General features: G+C 36.6%; 1 protein-coding gene across 1 annotated transcript in view; it reads left to right on the top strand.

Annotated features, from left to right (window-relative positions):
• The window catches only part of LOC150080467 (transcription factor CP2-like protein 1), a 442,462-nt gene that overhangs the window by 310,735 nt on the left and 111,161 nt on the right, over positions 1-20,566 (top strand). The window contains exons 14-15 of the mRNA XM_090380701.1: positions 7,308-7,407; positions 18,550-18,640. Of these exons, the coding sequence (XP_090236827.1) occupies positions 7,308-7,407; positions 18,550-18,640 (191 nt within the window). The remainder of the gene's footprint in view (positions 1-7,307; positions 7,408-18,549; positions 18,641-20,566) is intronic.

The following is a 20,566-nucleotide window of genomic DNA, read 5'->3' as shown; positions in this document are numbered from 1 at the left end:
TATTTTATTTTATATTTTATAGTAATAGCCATACCTAAACCTGGAAAAGATTCCTAACAACTATAGACCAATTTCTCTAACCAGCTGCCTGAATAAGACTCTGGAAAAAATGGTTCACTATCGACTCACCTGGTACCTTGAATCCCAAAGCATAATCAGTAATAATCAGTTTGGCTTTCGGAAGAATAGATCTTCCCTAGACCTCATGACCAAAGCCGAATCCAACATAAGAAATGCATTCATCAGAAATTAACATCTTGTTGTGATATGCCTCGATATAGAGAAGGCCTTTGATACCACATGGTGCTACAGTATCCTAAAAGATCTCCATTCTATTCATATGAGAGGCCATTTACCATATTTTATTCAAAGCTTCCTTTGGCACAGATCTTTCCAAGTTAGGTACCGGCAGGTTTTATCTCAAACATACATACAAGAAGAAGGAGTCCCACAAGGCTCTGTTCTTAGCACCACTCTGTTTGCAATACAAATAAACAACATCACAAACAGCATTGATTCGTATCTCTATGTAGATGATCTTACCATATCCTGCCATTCTCAGAATATGAACTATATTGAGAGGCATATACAAATATCCATTAATAACATTGAATTATGGATGGCACAAAATGGATACAAACTGTCAAGCCACAAATCTACAGCCATACATTTTTGCACCAAGCGCAGAATGCATCCTGAACCTGAGTTGCACTTGGCCAATCATCCTCTACCAATTGTGAACAGTATTTGCTTCCTAGGGCTAATTTTTGATAAGAAGTTAAACTTCCAGGAGCACATCAAGTATCTAAGAACCACTTGCACAAAGAAAATGAATATACTCCGGGTAATCTCCAGTACATATTGGGTGCCGATCATTATACCCTGCTCCACTTACCACAAATCTCTAATTATCTCTTGGCTAGACTACGGAGCACCTGTTTAGGACTCAGCAAGGGAGACCACCTTGGCCCGTCTTGTGCCCATCCAACACTTCTCTAGGATAGCCCTAGGTGCATATAGAACATCACCAGTTCAAAGTCTTTTATGTTGAGGCTCACAAACCTCCTCTTAGCATCAGAAGAAAGATGTTGCTGATGAACTACTCAGCTAAAATTAAAAGCCTGCATACTTATCCTGTCTGGCCACTGTTGCATAATCCTCAGTGGAAAACCTATTATGCAAATAAACCTAGAACAATTCAGCCTATTGGTATCAGGCTGCAGAATCTAACAGAAAGCTGGAACATTCACCTTGATAATATCCTCAGAGAATCAAAAGATCTGGATCCCCCATGGACTAACTTCACACTTTCTTCTAATGAATACTTTGAGCAATGGGGTAAAGGTTCTATAGCAAATATTAACATCCAACAACTACACTGCTCACTCACAAAAGTACCACCCCCACTTTACCAAGATCTATACTGATGGTTCAAAGTCTGACAATCAAGTGGATGCAACTGCTGTCTTCCCTAATACAACTGTTTCAATTTCACTTTCAACCGAATGCAGCAGCTACACTGCTGAGCTCCATGCCATTAAGCTTGCTTTAAAAAACATTTCACTGCTGTCAATAAATAAAAGTATAATATATACTGATTCACAGAGTGCTCTTTTAGCTTTGAAAAGCACTTCCCCACCTAACAATCTTTTATTAAACGTCATAAAACATAAGCTGATGCATCTTCACGAGCATCAAAAAACTGTTATCTTTTCATGGATCCCTGGCCACAGTGACATTCCAGGAAATTAATGTGCAGATAACGCTGCAAAGCATCCTTCCAACATATCCTCAACAAATGACCTAGTCCCATATCCTGATTATAGACATAATATACGAAGAACATCTATGGAAAAATGGACACTTCTGTGGAAAATGCAAACAAATAACAAGCTATTTCAAATAAAACCTGAAACACAATTATGGACCTCTAGCCTTCGTAAAAATAGAAAAGAAGTAGTAATCTTAGCCAGAAGTCGTTTGTTTGTTATTTGGTTTTTAGGAGCATTAGCAACTAAGGCCATATTGCTCCAGGGATATGCGGTGGTCATTCCCTGACCTTTCCACATACTCCATATTTGGTGGTCACGGGCTCGAACCCCGGTCTAATCAAGAAGCGTGTGCTATGCACTGCTGCTCCTGCCCACCTGGCTACGGAGGTGCCTCCAGAACTCGTATAGGTCACACTCACCTCACACGTCTCTATCTGCTTACACTCTATCTCACACTGCTTACAACCACTTACAGTAAAACATATACTCCTTGAATGTAACTTGTTCAGCAATGCCTGACAAACATCTTTTAGTTTCATTTCAGATCTACAACAGCCTCTCTCTCTGAATAGCATAATAGTTAAAGAAGCAAATCTCTCTGAATTCTTTTTTCACTTAAAACAAATAAAAATGTATGACTGTTTCTGACTGCTGTTCAAGCAGTTTTATATATAGAAAATCAATTGATTTGGGAGGTGCAATATGGCCTAAGTAGCCCTTGTGCCAGAAAACACCACAACAACAACACAAAAGCAAGCAAAATATTTAGATGAATTTTGCATTCAAGTTATCAGGGGAGAGCTTTTTATATATATATACCAAAATATGTTAGGTTTTTTGTTGCTTGAATTCCTTGAATCCTTCTCTTCCCCCACCCCAGTAACCTTTATACACTTGAACAACTTTTAAGTGATGAAGAGACTATGAATGATATTTTTTCATTTTTACAGATAATTAACTTCTATAATTCCATCTAGCTGTTCTAGTATTTTTGCAGACCCTTGTCTCTAAATCTGTTCAGTTTAAGAAAAAAAAAATAAAAATAAAAATAAATAAATATATATATATATCCATAGGGGAGTTTTTTACAATAGAGATTTCACTACTTTTATCACCTGGCAACCATGCCCTTGGCTACCCATTCATTATGAAACACCAAACCAAATAAAGCCTCTTTCATGCAATATTACCACGAATAGCTTCATTATTGGTTTCTTCATTCATTCTCACGACATGATCACTTTGATAAACTCTTAATTAAGAATGCATTATCAATTTTGATATAACCACACTCTCTACAATTTAACAGGCCATACCATCTCCTGTGTATGAGATTTACATTATTGTAACAAATGCTTGATATATACACACTGTAAACTGTAAAATACAGAACTTTACCATCCAGAATTCTTTAAAATCCACAAGTATTAAGAAAGCAATCTGACGCATATCAACAGTTGCATTTGTGTTTAAGAATCCTATGCAAAAAAGGTGATACTTTATAATAGGACTCCCGAGTCCTTTAAACTGTTTTTTCAGCCAGTAGAATTTAAACTGTGTAACTGATGCATTAGTCTTAATTCTCACAGTAGAACATACTTTGCAATGAGGTTCTCTGGTATTGCACTTATTTCAAACAGATGACCTTGTCAAAAGATAAAACAGCCATTTGTTTAAAAAATGAGACTATTGTGATAGCCTGTTTCAGGACTAACTGGTCTCTCATCAGACAGCAGCAGGTCTCTAGTGGCAACCTACAAACATAACAGTTGTAAAAAAGTTGTTTGAAAATGGCTGCTATGCAGTATGTGGAATCAGAGTTTCAAAGATGTAATACAGCTAAAGCTATCTGTTTGTCTGAGCGTTGTCACTAAGACTGCCTGCTATCTTGCTGACCAGTTAGCCTTTTGGTGAGACCATCTGCTTAAAGTTATAACTGCTGTTTGAAAGTAAAGGGAAGGGATTTTGCTGTCATAAAGGTGACTACAGTGGTCTTAGACAATTTTTAAATTCCTAAATTAATTTCAGTGGGACCAACTGCAATTGCAAAATGGGAGGCAATCATAGAGGCTACTAAGCTTTTTTGTACTAAAAAATATATTGTTCAAGATTTAGACTAAAATGGATCTTGCACGAAGTGATGAAACCAGTAGCAAAGAAGAAAAATGTGGGGATGTTTATGAATTAGCAGGGTACATGGAAACCTACAGTAAGTATAAACTAGTCTGCAGTCAGGTCACTAAGGGGTTAGGCAAACTAAGACAGATTATGGGAAGAACTTGTCTAAGAATGCAAAGAAAAGCAGCAAATAATTTTTTGCTTGTGTTAACAGTAGAAGGAATGGAATGAACAACGTTAGCCCACTAGATATAAGTGACATAGCTATTGATGAACTTTGCATCTACATTCACGTGAAAAGGCATTTTTAGGGATGGGAACACCAGAAATACACCAAATTATAAGTAGAAGCTAAATGACTTTGCTATAACTGAGAAGAAATTGGATTTAAAATTGCTGAAGCTAAAAGTAAAGAGACCTGGGGACTGATGGGATCTATCCAGTTATATTAAAAGAAGCAGCAAAATAGGTAACCTTTGGCCATAATTATGAGCATACTTTTATTCAAAGGTTGTTCTTATAGACTTTCTCCTATTCACAAAGGGAAATCAGAGAGCAACATGAGCTTATAGACCTGTAAGTTTGACTTCTGCTCCAGGGAAAATAATTAAGTCAGTGGTTAAAGAAGTATCACAGGATCATCCTAACAAGAATGGAACTACTGTAATACCTTGTGCAATGCGGTTTTTATCAGCATAGGTTTTGCTACAATGCAATTTATAATTTTAAAAATAATTTTAAAACAAAATGGTTTATAATTTTATATGATCTTTCAAGGTTGCTCAGGAAGGTTGAAGATGTTTCTGATTTTCTTATGAATGCTGATCCTAACATCGAATACAGTTCGACATGCTATAGAAAATGCAGTTCGTTGTTATAGAGACATGCATAGTGAGAAACAGAAAAAAAGTGTGTACAAACTTCATTGTTGAACTTTTTTTCAAAACAACAAAAAATTGTGGCAAAGGTAAAGAAAGCACACAAAAGTTCGATAAATTTACCAGTAAAAGTACTTTGCCGTAATGGCATTTGTATTGTTGCTCGCTCAGAACTCCTGTTGAACCCCTCCCGAATTGGAGGTAGTAACCTGACCTTTTTTCTTTAGAATCACTGGTGGACTAGTGGATAAATTGCTTATTAATAAAAAAAAAAAAAAAAAAAAGCAAAGGTAAAGGAAGCCCACACAATAAGCGCGGCAAACTTCAAAAAAGTTTACCAGTGAAACTACGTTACGAACATTTTTTACGATGCCAGAACTTCGATACGGCTCTGTTCGTGATTCAGTTAATTAATTCAATTAGTGATCCTAAAGAAAAAAAGGTCAGGTTATCCTTCCTCCATTTTGGGAGGGTTTCAAGCTCCCATAGGATTCAACTTCTACTCCAGACCGATAACACCCACCATCTGTTTACCGAGTGAGCAACAATACAAATGCTGTTACGGCAAAGTACTTTTACTGGTAAATTTCATCGAACTTTTGTGTGCCAAAATTGTTTCTAGCTTTCAATAATAAACATTTCTAAAAATACGTTTTTACTTTTTTGGTACTAAATAAAAAATAATTGATCACCGGTAAGGCATTACAATGTAATTAAAGACTGGCAAGGCATACATTTTTTTTTTGTTAAGGAGAAATCCTGTTTGACCAATCTGATTAGCAACTATGACAAATTAGTAACAAAGGAAGTGGATGCAAACAATTTTGACATATATTTAGATTTTAGTAAAGCTTTTCATACTGTTCTGCAGGAAAGAGTACTCTACAAAATTGGAGCAGTCATACCTTTACGCCATAATAGCATTCAGCCATCCCTTTATCCATAATCGCAACTTGCCCCCAATGCCAGTGTGGCATTGGGGCAAATTATTTAAGGTTCGACTAAGTAGAACCCATAATAACTTAGTAAGTACTATAGCTAATAATAGCTCTCATATTTGGGGTTTTCATTTAAAAAAAAAAAAAAAAAGGTTATCAAATGCCGAAATTGTGGGGATATTAGAGACATGGTATCACAAAGATGTAAGAGACACAGAAGATAGGACAGAAGGGGGAGGGGTTATGCTCTTAGTTAAGAAGCACATAAAAGTTAAGGCAGTGCATTCCACATACGTGGTTGACAAGTACAATGTTCAAACAGTTTAGTGTAACATAAGCACTGGAAAAACAAAAATGAGAGTAGGAGTGTGCTGTAGGCCAAATGATTGTGATCAGTAACAAACAGCTGTACAGAGAAATAGTGGGCCAGTAAATCAAAATGTCTTAAAATGGAGGATTTTTAAATTTTTCAGATATTGACTGGAACTTGTGGATTGGTTACGTGCATACTAGCAAAGCTTTTGTGGATTTGTTCGATGACTGTTTTCTACAGCAGCATGTTAGAGGACAACAATACGTTGGGACCTTGTCTTTGTCAGGTTTTTGAAAAAACTATTACTATATGAAACTCTTACCCTACAGTAGCAAACTGTGCATATTAGTCAGTTACTGTACAAATATTACACAATATTTCACAATATTTCAAGAAAATAGTGAATTGGTGTTTCCATATGGTAATTGTAGCACAACAGTTGTGCCGGGATAGAGGAGGCTTTCCTGTGGCTACATTTTGCTTCTATAGCCACAGGATACCCACCATCATGATTGATATGCTACAATTGCCATTGGGCAACATTTGATTCACTTAAAATATCTTAAAAAAAGTACCTGTTTTTTGTGAGTACTTTTTATTTTAACTTGAGGTTTAGAATGCTAATGCTTATAATTACTTTAAAAAACTTTTGAGGTGGTACTGGCATCATTATTGTACTTCTACTTCTCAGTTATGGCATTTTTGTTTATGACACTTGCCCTGTTTTGATGAATGGCCAAGGAATACCCTGCATTTTGGAATGAAAATTATTCTTTATATATATTCACATTGTTAATTTATATTCTTTGTATAATGTGTGATGGAAACAAGGAGCCTGCATTTGAGAAATGTGCACAGAGAATTTTTCAAATTTTTGATAAAACATCCCATTTTAAGCTATAGATTTGGGGGAGACTGCTTTTTTTCAAGTTTTATACACCTTGTAGTTGGAATACCAGTAGCTATCAGTCACTGTTCATACATCACAGGTTGCATTATCAATGAATAATTCAGTTGTATCGTAATGTGAACAGCATTGACATTAGGAACCACATGAAACTACAACAAAGTTTTCCTTGACCTTACATAATTTACAATTGTTGAAAAGCACCACTTGATGAAACGTGACAGTGGCAGAGTAATTTATAGATTGCTGGGATTTTTTTTTTTTTTTTATGTAAAATTCTCAGGATGCTTACTTTTTAAATGCTGTGCTAACAAGGTTTTACTCCATTCATTTCTTGTTTTCTTTTTACATTTTGCTAATTTTTGCTTTCTTCATTTTTAGATGAATCCATTGTCTTCAGATGCTACAATTGCTGAAACAGCTCAGTGGCTTCAGCATCATCGATTTAATAGTTATGCAAAACTATTTGCCAATTTTTCAGGTATATTTAATTTGAATAAAATGAACTTTTGTTGATTATTCATTTATGGTTTACACATTTTACTCAAATAGTGAAACATTAGAAAAGCTTTCAATTTGCATTTCACAGATTTTTGTAAAAATAACGTGACTGAAAAAAAGTGTAAACGAGAATTTTAAACTTATCTTTTTCTCTCTCCCTCCAAATTAAACATATATATCATCCTGTGCTCCTCTTTTATAGTAGCATGAAAACAATTTAATAAAAGGCAATGTTAAAGCATATTTGATTCAAACAGTCAGTCCAGTATTTGACATGGTTGTGAATGATACTTTGAATCAGTAAAGCAATACTAATTACCTGAGCAAATTATATATTAATTATTTGCACATTAAGTAGTTAATAGTGAAAAATGCTTAGGGGTAATTTTAAAAAAATTGTAAATACAAAAAGTGAACATATTTCTGTGTTCACATTCTGTCATGGAGATACTTTGGTTTCATCAGTGCTAGTTATCAACTAATTCTTCAAATAGGCCGTGGGGATTGGGGAAGTTATGATTCATACTAACCGCAAATGAATACACCAACCATAATTTTAATAAAGTTTTGGTCATATATGGTTGGTGTATTCAATTGCAGTTAGTATGAGATATCAGTTTTTTGCCATCAAAGTTTAGGCTTATGCAGACATTAGAGAGAACATCTTTATCTACTAGTCTATCTGCTAGTCAACCTGAACTGCTAATATCATTTTATACAATTCACTTCACCAAATGGTGAATCTGCTGTTTGTCTAAAACTCAGAGCACAATTGTGACAGCTCTTTTGAGACTTGCATATTTCTCATCATAAAACTTGGCTCTGTTAGCAAACTTGTACTAGCTTGTGAATAATGCATCCTTACTCAGTCTAAGAGAGCAGCCAAAGTAGTATAAGTAGGCAGTATTTGTAAGAGTAGCAGTACAATCACAGAAGAAGTGTACAGGAAATACCACAAACCTTGCAAGAATTATCTATGATTGTTTTTACTATTAGTAGTGGCAAATGATGCAAGGAAGAATACTTATACAGCAACAATCAATCAATCAAAAAAAAAATATATATATATATATAACCACCTCATCTGTAAATCCCTTCTAATCATTTGTTTAATCCTTCTTTAAGTTTATTTAAACTGTCCACTTTCACAACACCAAATGGAAGTTTGTTCCAACAAGCAGTTACTCTGGCTGCAAGCAAATTTTTGTACATCTATCCATCCTGCAGCCATCATTTTTCCATTTAAGTTTATTTCTCCTTATGCGTGTTGTCTAAGAAAGAGTAATGATGTTATCAGCATTTAGTTTACTCAATCCATTTCTAGCCTTAAACAGTTTAGTCAGGTCTCCTCAGAGGTGTCTGGTTTCCAAACACTTCAATTTACAAAACTGAAGTTTTTGCAATAATACAGGTGCCCTTTGGTGGCCTTGACTAATTTGGTTGCTCTCCTGTACACCTGTTTCAAAATATCCACATGCTTCTTAAAATGAGACTTCCAGACCTGTATGAAGTACTCAAGATGTAGTCTAACCATTGCCTTCATACAATGGGATAATCACTTCCTATGCAGCCTGAAGAGCCTAATTTTTACTTGTTTCCAACATTTCTAGAGCAAAAGGAATTTCAAAAATGCAGGTTTTTGTTAAAATTCCATATTTGCTTTTCTTATACTTTCTGCAGTTTGAGCAGAACTTTTTTTTTTTTTTCTCTCTCTTAAAGAGAGAGATTGAGAACAATTAAAAAAAAAAAAAAAAAAAAGTAAAAACTGCAACCATTATCAACCTACTGCAGGATGGAAGCCTCCTCAATGATTCATGTTGAGGGAAATGGACCACAATTTGCCATGCTGGTCCAGTGCGAGTTGGCAGATCGACCGTATTTAGTAGTCAGAGACATGAACTCCTGTCTACTCAAAGAGTGTGTTCTACTGCACTTCCGCTCCCGACCACTTGGGTATGAACAGAGGTGGGGAGTAACCACATATTTGAATATGATCATTCAGAAGCATGAAAATCATAGAATGTGTGATGATACGAATTTTTTTCTCACATATTTTTCTAAACTTCGATTGTTTCTTCAAGAGAATGCCATTCATGTTTCTTTATTTCTTCCTTAGCTGTGTTTGAAATATGAAGTGTAATTGATGAGAATTAGTAGTAATAGTAATAGCAAATGATGCAAGAAAGTAAGCTTATATAGCATCAGCCAAAAAAAACTCACAAACTACACAATTCCCCCATCTGTACCTTCCAAGAATCTGTCTAGTTCTTCCTTGTTCAACCCATCCACTTCCACAACAAATGGAAACCTGTTCCAACAATCAACCACTTGCTGGCTGAAGGCAAATTTCTGCATATCTATTTTGCAAATATCCTTCCTCAACTTGAATTTATGCCCCTTCATGTGTGTGTAGTCTCAGCAGGTGGACAAATACCATTAACCATCAACTTACTCAATCCATTCAAAGCTTTAAACACCTCAATCAGATCTCCCTGCAGGTGCCTAGACTCAAGACACTGCAATTTGCAGAGCTGAAGCCTTTCTAGGTAAGAGTGCCCTTTTGTTCCCTTCACCAGTCTGGTGAAGGGAACAAAACTAACCTTCTCTGCAAGCATTTCAGCAGATCTACATCTTTCCTAAATTGAGGCCTCCAGACCTGTACAGTACTCAAGATGTAGCCTACCATGGCCTTATACAAAGGGATGATTCTCCTCCTTATCCTTGTTAGCAAACTTTCTGTATATCATTGACAAAACCTCATGAGCTGCACTGGCAGCATGCCTGCACTGCTCAGAGAATTTCGTGTCTAACTGCACAATTACCCCCAGGTCTTTTTTGTCTCCACTATCCTGAGTTTAGTACCCCATGGTTGATAAGTTACTCTAGGTTTGTCAATGTTAAACTTCAACTATCCATTGACTCAATTTCCCTAGATCTTATTGCAGTAGTTCATCCTGATGGCTTTCGTTAACCACCCTGAATATCTTTGTTTATCTTCAAATTTAGACATTAAGCCTGATATATGTTCATAAATATCATTGATAAATATTGAAAACAACAATGCATCCAGCACTGAACCTTGGGGTACTCAACTAAAAACATTAGTTCATGAAGAGCAGTGCCCATTGATAACCACTCTTTGATAATTACTTCTTCCACTTGACCATCCTTTTATCTATAGCAGTAACTTGCCCTTAATGCCATATTGCTCCAGTTTGTACAACAGTCTTTTATGTGCAACAGTATCAAAAGCCTTCCTGAAATCCAAGTATATGATGTCAAAATTATTTTTTTGCATCCTTGGTCACTGCATCATAGTAACCTACCCAATTGGTTAGACAAGACCATCCCTTAACAAATCCATGTCTTGATTGCTGTATAATTGCATGCCTGTCTAGATGGTCTGCATTACTTCTTTAAATAGTGATTCCATTATTTCCTTAGAACAGATGTTAAGCTAACGGGTCTGTAATTACTTATGCTGCTTTTTATCCCACTTTATGAATTGGGGATACGTTTTCACAGCTCCACAATTTAAGGATGCTCTCATAATATCGCTAAGGATTTGCTTACCTCCTTTGGATAGAATTTATCCAAAATTTATCCAAATTTGTTTAGGCTATCAACTTCAACAACAAGTGATGGAAGTCGGTTCCACCAACCAACCACCCACTGGCCAAAGGCAAATTTCCGCACATCTATCCGACATCCGTCCTTCCTCAATTTGAATTTATGCCCTCTGAGCTGATTATTCTGAGCAAGATGAAGAATCCCATTGGCATTGAGCATGCTCAAACCATTCAAAGCCTTATACACCTCTATCAGATCACCTCGCCGGTGCCTAGTCTCCAGACACTGTAATTTGCAAATCTTAAGCCTTTCTTCGTAAGAGCACCCCTTTGTTCCATTCACTAATCTTGTTGCCCTGCTCTGTACTCGTTCCAGCATCTCTACATCCTTCTTGAAATTAGGCCTCCAGACCTGTATACAGTACTCTAGGTGTGGCCTGACCATTGCCTTATACAAGGGAATAATCACCTCCTTATCCCTGCTAGAAAAATTCCTGTATATCATTGACAAGACACCATGAGCTACTCTTGCAGCTCGTCTGCACTGCTCAGAGAACTTCATATCTGCCTGCACAATTACCCCCAGGTCCTTTTCATTCTCCACCACTGTCAGTGTAGTACCGCAGAGTTGATTCGTTGCTCTGGGGTTGCTGTTTCCCATATGTAGTACTTTACATTTGTCAATGTTAAACTTCATTTGCCACCTCTCAGTCCATCTGTTCAACCTTTCCAGATCCTGTTGTAGCAGCATAGCGTCAGTGGTGTCCTTAACAACCCTGCCAACCTTTGTATCATCTGCAAATTTGGACATTAAACTTGATATCCCATCATCAATATCATTCATAAACACCGAAAACAACAACGGACCCAACACTGAACCCTGAGGAACTCCACTAATAACATTAGTCCACGTTGAGCAATATCCATTGATTACCACTCTCTGTCTTCTGCCACTCAACCATCCCCTTATCCATAGCAGCAATTTGCCTCCAATGCCACACTGCTCCAATTTGTGCAGCAGTCTTCCATGTGCAACAGTATCAAAAGCCTTTCCAAGATCCAAATATATAATATCAAAGTTATTCCCTGCATCCAGTTCTTTTGTGACTGCATCATAGTATCCAATCAAATTGGTCAGGCAAGACCTGCCCTTAACAAAACCATGCTGCGTCTGAGCTATAACTGAATTCTTGTCTAGATGATCCTGCAGTGCTTCTTTAACCAGTGCCTCCATTAATTTACCTGGAACAGAAGTTAAACTAACAGGTCTATAATTACTTGTGTCAGCCTTTGATCCACCTTTGTGAATTGGGGTTACATTTGCACATCTCCAGTCTATGGGTACCTCCCCTGAGTCCAAAGAAGCTCTCATAATTATGGCTAGGGGTTTGCTTACCTCCTTTGCTGCCTCCTTTAATATAACTGGATAGATCCCATCCACCCCAGGTGCCTTTTTTATGTTTATCCTCAACAATCTCTCCTCCACTTTCCTCTCAGTTATTACAAAATCATCCAGCTCACTGCCAATGTTTACTTTACCTACGTCATTCTCCTTCCTGAATAACTCCTCATGCGTGAATGTAGATGCAAAATACTCGTTTAGATTGTTAGCCACCTGAGCAGGATCCTCAACTGTTGAACCATCAATATCCAGTGGACCAATCTGATTCATCCCTTTCCTTCTTGAGTTTAAATAGGTAAAGAACTCTTTTCTGTTTTTCTTTGCATCCTTTGCCAAGGATTTTTCGTAGTCTGCCTTTGCCTGCCTAATCTCGTTTGTGACTAGATTACAGACCAACTTATATCTATCATAGGCTTCCATGTCACCCATTAATTTGTATGTATCCCATGCATTTTTCTTCTCTGCCACATGTCTCATTAGTTCATCTGACAACCATTTAGGCCTAAACCTTGAACAATATTTCTTAGTTGGTATGTAAAGCCTGGTAGCCTCCAAGATTAGTTCCTTGAATGCTTCCCATTTTGAGTTTGCTGTTGGTAACATCATCAGTTGGTCCCACTGTATAGAATTTAAATACTGTCTCAGACCATCATAGTCGCCTTTACGAAAACAAAAACCCTTCCCTTTACCTCTGATGGTAGTTACCTCCTTGAGTAAATCCCACTTCAACACACTGTGATCACTGCCACCTAGTGGTTCATTTATCTGCAGTTTCTTAATGCATGAAGAATCACTACTGATAATCATATCAAGAGTATTGCTCCCTCTTGTTGCCTCACGAACATGCTGATGTAGAAAACAATCATCCAATAAATCCACAAAAGCCTTGCTAGTGTGCGAGTGACCAACCCACAAATTCCAGTCAATATCTGGGAAATTAAAATCCCCCATTATAAGACTCTCTGATTTACTGGCCCACTCTATTTCCCTGTACAATATCTTATTATACTCATCAGAGTCATTAGGCCTATAGCACACTCCTACTGGCTGTCGTAGCCCAGTGGTCAGGAGCGAGAGTGCATAGCACGCGTTCCTTGAGTGCACCGGGGTTCAAGCCCGTGACTACTAAATACTATTATTATTTGTATTGACGATTTATTGTAAACTCTACTGACTTGGTTGTCGTGCCGGAGTATAAACAGAAAATTTATTTATTTACTCTCAATTTTGATTTCCCTATGCTTATGTCACACCAAACTGACTCGACACTGCCCTGTCCATCGATGTCGACTGGCTTCACTTCCTTAGACTCTATGTGTTTCTTAACTAATAGCATAACCCCTCCTCCCCTCCTGTCCTGTCTATCCTTTCTATACACATTGTATTCCCCAAATTCCAGTTCCGCATTCCTTATATCTGTGTGACACCACGTCTCTGATATCCCAACAATATCTGCCTTTGATGTTTTGAGCAATACCTCAAATTCATCAAATTTATTTACCAAACTCCTAGCATTGGTGTACACGCAGGTATACATGCACCTGTTTCTATGCACCTGATTGATGTTCTTCGTTCGCTTAGATATATATTGGAAAAGTTTTATGATAATATTCAAATTGACAATAATACAAAATATGAAGCAAAAACATTAGCTTTGAAAATTAAACATTGTGGATTTTTGTGTTCACTTATCTGGTATGAAATTTTGTGCAGGATCAATGTAGTGAGTAAAATGCTTCAAAATCCAGACACAAATTTAAGTGAATCTATAAATGCGTTAAATAATGTGATCAACTTTATTAAAGAATTTAGATTGGATGAAAATTTTAGTGTTATACGTGAATCAGCAAAAGAGTTAGCATTAGATTTAGAAATTTCTCCTGAGTTTAAAAGCAGTACATTACACAGACGTAAGAAAAGATTGTTCTGGTATGAATGTTCGGACGAAGTGCCTGTTGATCCGCAATATAACTTTAAAGTTAAATTTTTTCTTCCAATTGTGGGCACTATTATTAATTCTTTGGCTGAAAGGTTTGATCTCTTGACAAGCCACTTTAACATATTTCGGTTGTAATTCAGTTTCAAGCAAATTTCTAATACGGGTGAGGACACTTTAAGAAAACACTGATGATTTACAAGTTGCGCTGACTGATAGTGAAGAAAAGGATATTTGTGCCACTGAATTATATAATGAAATACAAATTCTAAAGGACATCATACAGGATAGTGACAGCTTAGATCCACTGAAAATATTGCAATATATGTACGCAAATGAATGTGTCAAGACTAAAACTAATTAAAACATATCTAAGATATAGTATTTCACAGGAAAGCCTAGTTGGACTGTCAATGATCACAATAGAAGGTGATATCTACGAGAAACTAGAAACAAGTGAAATTTTGGATGAATTTGCTTCCATAAAATCAAGAAAAGTAAACTTTTAAATCATTTAATTTTTTATACATTTCTTTTTCCATTAAAAATTAAATGATTCTTGTCATTGTGCAATTTTTCTAGTTTGTACATCTCTAGTTATAATAGCTCATAGCCAGTAATTGGCAACTTATGTATCTGTAATTCTAGTCTATGTACATTTTTGTATATTTTGTGATTTTTGTTTTGCTGTGTTGTTAATATATGTATTTTTCAAAGTACACAATTTTACAAAAAAAATGTGTTATGAGTTTTTAACCTTTAAATTTTAACTACATTAAAAAAAAAAAAAAAAAAGTAAGAGGCACTCAACTTAAAATTGCATCTGGGTACCAGGACCCCTAGAGCCGGCAGTGCTGTAAACCATTGATTCAGAATTATTGTGTAATGCAGTTTCTTTCCATCTAAAAGAAGGGTCGACAACCTATGAAATGTCAGTTTAAGATCAAGGAGAGAAAAAAAGGAGCTGTCCTATTCATAATTAGTCATACAAATCTCACTCATACATACTATTCCAGTCTGAAAATCCACCTCAGTGCCAAATTTTCCACACAACCTTAACAGTTGCATACCAGTCTAAAACTGCACCACAGCGAGAGATGTGTAGACCACCCAACTTTTGAAAGAAATTATGAATAGAAATTTGATTCACTACTTATGGCACGCAAACTGCTTACTCTGAAAGAAGTACTGGAATACAGACATGACATGCACACTGTTTCCAAATTTCTGAAACCAATAAACTACTACTACCATCCCTAATAAATATAAAATTGATGAAGAAATATAAAACATATCAGAAAAGCAGTTTTGAATAAGGAACTAACAAACTTCAGCATTTAAAACATTCTAAGTTGAAAGATTTTAGCAAATAAAAGTATCCATAAACTGTGAATCCTAGCCAGCATATGAGGTGCTATTCAAGAGTTCCCGAAATGTATTTATAAAATAAATTAGACTCGCCCTGGGTCTTATTCGCCATCGTCACCTTCGAAGTAGTCTCCTTCAGAGCGTAAAAACCGATCCCAATGCTTCTCCCATGATTTGAATACTTCCTGAAAGTCCTACTTCGTCATAGTGTTCAGTACTACTTGCAGTTTGGTTTGGATATCCTCTATGCCAGGAGTGGCCTACTTAATTTGTGATGCAATCTACTTTTTTCCTTCAAAATGTGCCGCGATCTACCATCTCAAAAATTACATTGCACAAGGTGCACAAATCAAGGGATGACTGTATATTTAAAATTCGTCGTGATCAACCAAAATTAAATCCGTGATTAACTCGTTGTCAAATCTTCTACCCTTCAGCTTGGTTTTCATTCTTGGGAAGAAGAAGTCACAGGGGACTAAGTCTGATGAATAAGGGGGGATGGGGGATGATTGTCATGTTGTTGGGTGCTAAAAACTACACCACAGCAAGAGATGTTTGGGCCAACGCGTTGCCATGATGAAGGACCCAGTTCTTTGTGTGCCACTTCTCTGGAAGTTTCCTCTCGATGGCTTCCCTTAACCACCTTAGGACGTTGCAGTAGAACTTTGCATTAGCAGTCTGGCCAGGAGGGACGAATTCCTTATGGATAATCCTGTCAATGTCCAAAAAAACAGATCTGCATGGACTTCACATTGCTCCTCACTTTCTTCACTTCCTCACTTTCAGGCTTTCTTCAGTCTGGGCAAAGATGGGGTCTTCTACTGGGATGATCGTTGCTTCGTTTCTGGGTCATACCCATATACCCAACTCCTGTCACCAGTGACGACCATAGTTGTTGTTTGTTGTTTTTTTGGAGCATTAGCAACTAAGGCCATATTGCTCCGGGATATGCGTTGGTCATTCCCTGACCTTTCCGCATCCTCCGTATTTGGTGGTGACGGGCTCGAACCCCGGTCTAATCAAGAAGCATGTGCTATGCACTGCTGCTCCTTCCCACCTGGCTATGGGGGTGCCTGACGACCATAGAAAGGAAGTTTTAATCACTCCTGGCCCATTCTTGAAGATCTCTGCTAACTTCCATGCAATGCTGCTTTTGGTCTACACTCAGCAACTGTGGCACAAACTTGGCTGCAGTCCTTCTCATGTTCAACTCATCTGACAAAATTCACTCACACGTGCCGTACGATAGTCCTACAATGCCATAAATGTTGTGTATAGTCGGCCTGTGGTCTTCACGGATCACCACCCAAACTTTTGCGACATTTTCTGAGATGATACTCGATGATAGATGCTCAGAGCGATCGTCATCATCGACCAACGTTCGATCATTTTTAAAACAGTTAAACCAGTAGTAGGTCTGCGTTGCCTAAAGCATTGTCACCAAAAGCTTGTTTCAACTTCTTATGGGTTTCTGCTGCTGTATCGTTAAGAAGGAAACAAAACTTGATGTAAGCACATTGTTCCCTCACATCAGCCATCGCAAATCGCAAACTATGCGAAACATGCCAAAGAATTGCACATAAATATTCAATGCCTCTATCTAGCCTGACACCACGTGGCACACTGATACACAAAGGATGCATGCAGTGTTACCTGCACCACAAGTACTAGACATATTTCCCATGTAACATTCAAATTTCGGGAACTTTTGTATAGCATCTCGTATTATGGCCAGAGAAAAGCTGATGTGCCACTAAACAACGAACCATAAAATCACCTAACCTTACTAACTATTGGCTGTACTTGTATTCATCCCCACTGAATGTGCATCAATAAATCTATCTGATGTGGGCAGTTTTTAGTAGTTTACGCTTTTGGGGCCTGAATTAATTCATTGGTCAACATAGGGGTATACAACAATACATGCATTTGGGTTGACCCATGGTTTGGGTCCATGTAGCCACTAAATTTAGTAATGTTCCCATATTCTCTATCTTGTAAAATTCCACTGACCCAATGTGACCATCCCAAAGTATAAACTGAAAATTTGTTTTTCCATTTTATTACCCCCCCCCCCAGCATAAATTGACAATTTTGGCTGATTTGCAAAACAGTGACCACTTCCCAATTGTATGTAGGATTCAAACACAATAGTCCAAACTGTTGAGTAGCATGAAAGTTCTCCAAAACAGAATGGGGAAAATACTTGGCTTGTGTTCCTTTAAAAGTTACCTTAATTAGACTGTATCCAGTAGATGAAGTGTCTCTAAGCACATCACCAAACAAATTTTGTCAGCAGCTGCTGGAGTAATACCTCATCCATCAAGAGTTATTTACCTTTCCCAGCTATCCACTGTTTTCTTTTTCAAAGTACTTGCCCTGCAGGATGGGACAAGTTCCTTTGACTGACTCCCACTGTATAAAAGCAAGAATCAAACAAACAGTGAAATTATCATAAGAAACTGAAAAATGATGTAGTCCATCTGGGGACCCTGGGCTGCCCCCCACTACCTTGTACCTCCATACCATCTTGACTATTTCCTCTGACAGTGCCTTATAAGAATTCATTCAAGGCAAAGTTTCTGCACGTGGTATGAGTTCAATGCTGCAGTGGAAGAAATCACCTTGTATTGCAAAAAAAATTAAAAACATCAACCTTTGTTTTGGACATCAGATATATAAATAAGGAGATCTGGTGGATTTTTGGCCATTGCATAGTAAACAGTTATTTTCCTTTTTAATTGATATTGTTTTGTTACTATTGTTTCTTGTGAACAGTAACATGCATGTTTTGTATTGTAATGTTTATATATATACACAATTTCTAGTATATTTATATTTCATTAGGAATTGATTTGCTTCGCCTCTCTCGTGATGATCTTGTCCAGATTTGTGGTTTAGCAAATGGAATTCGTTTATACAATGCTCTTCATTCCAGGCAAGTAATTCAGTAATATATATGTACTCTGTGATTAGGTAATTCAAATGAGTCTAGAATTGTGCTTTGTTTTTTTTTTTTTTCACATCCTTTCATATAAAATATATATTAGAGAGGCTGATATCCCTTCTGACAATTATTGAAACAATTGTGGAGAAGTCATGCAATAGAACCTCAGCATTCCCATGAGTTATATACAAAAGGAGTCCAGGAAAGAGAAATTTGTGATTGGAGTGGTAAAGGGCCTATGGGAAATGGCGGGAGTAGGAAGTTGGGTTCTTGGTTCATAAGAACCCAACCTCTCAATTTTTGTATAAAATATGTTTTAGTGCTGTATTCAGATTGATATACTCATTGATTATATCAGTATTCTGGCAGGTGTACCGAGCAGAGATCTAGAGATTATATATTTGTAGACTAAATGGTATAAACAAAACTAATGCATTCAAGAATACTGTTGGCAAGAATGCCATGTTTTAAATTTGGCCCAAGATGGTACAGAAATCTAAAAATCTATTTCATTCCTTTGGCTCATTGGCATAATTTGTTAGCAGTGAATCTCATAACATGTCATATGATTCATTTTTTCAGTAACTTTTAATATAGGGCAGCTTCCAAATGCAAGTCCATCTCTGCCTTGTGACTCTGTGCTGGGAACAGTACTTACTAATGTCAGTCAGCATGTTTGTGAAGTAAGTGTGGATTATTTTGATGTTGTTCGACTGGCCACTTTGCAACCAAGGAACAGTAAGCAATTTTCTCAACTGCCAGAATTGTCTTCCTCATCCTCCTTTTCGTATCGTTTTTGACAACTAAGACAACAAAATAGCCAAAAAAAAAATAAATAAATAAAGGAAGAAAGAAAGAAAGAAGGGAAAAAAAATAATAATTAAGATAAACTAAACTAAAAAGAGAAAAAATAATAAAATAGCAGGGAATCTGTATTTCTATTCCCTGTACAACCATTCCTTCTAACAGAAAATGCAGAATCTGCAGTTTATATTTGCAGAAATGGTTGTACAGCAACCTACAGATTTTGGTTTTTGGAGACAAAATTAAAAATAACTCAAAAAGCAGATATCATATGGCCTGATTTAATTAGCATCGAATTTTAAACATCACACATCATAAATAGCAAATAAGATGTTTCAGTTTCTTTGTTCCCAAGTTTTTAACAGTGGATCAGATGGAAACAAGAGTTGAACTTCCAAAAGAACTGGTCAAAATTTGTGATCGTATTCTAATACTGGATTTCTAAGTGACCAGAGAAGAAATATGGTGTTATCTTTACATATACAATGCCTAGCCAAGCTGGCCATGAAGGGTATATTGCAGGTGTATATATTATCTCTGCAATAAAGAATATTTATTTTATTTTAAATTGCAGACATAAAAGTCAGCCCTCTGAATGGAATTCTCCCAGGAAGAAAAATTATCTGACTGACAGGTCTAAAGGTAAGCTAGAATTATTTTGGGATTCTACTGTTGCAGCAACATATTGTTCATATGGCTTTTTGAGAGCTACAAGGTGGAATTTTTTAAATTAGATTTTGTTATATTTTGTTTAAAATTAGTAATACAGTTATTAGTTGATTTCACTGATAGAGTTGATGAATTTATTCTTTACTTGGCCTTTGAAATTGCTTAAAAAATGAAAGTTGAATTATACTATTATCATTATTAGAAGTAGTAGTAGTAATAGCAGCAAATGATGCAAGGAAGCCAACTTTTAGAACATCTGCCAAAAAAAAAAAAAAAAAGGCCAACACCCCATTTCACCTTCAAATTATTACCATTTCTACAACACCAGATAGGAGTTTGTTCCAACAATCAGCCACTCTCTGGCTGAAGGCAAATTTTTACATATCTGACTTGCAACCATCTTTCCTCAATTTAAATTTATGACATCATGTGTGTAGTCTGAGC

The sequence above is a fragment of the Mastigoproctus giganteus genome, chromosome 9 (genome assembly GCF_048544385.1).
Source record: "Mastigoproctus giganteus isolate SK-2022 chromosome 9, ASM4854438v1, whole genome shotgun sequence".
Classification (NCBI taxonomy): domain Eukaryota; kingdom Metazoa; phylum Arthropoda; class Arachnida; order Uropygi; family Thelyphonidae; genus Mastigoproctus; species Mastigoproctus giganteus.
Note: the sequence above shows the minus strand (reverse complement) of the source record. Positions and strands in the feature narration are given on the sequence as shown.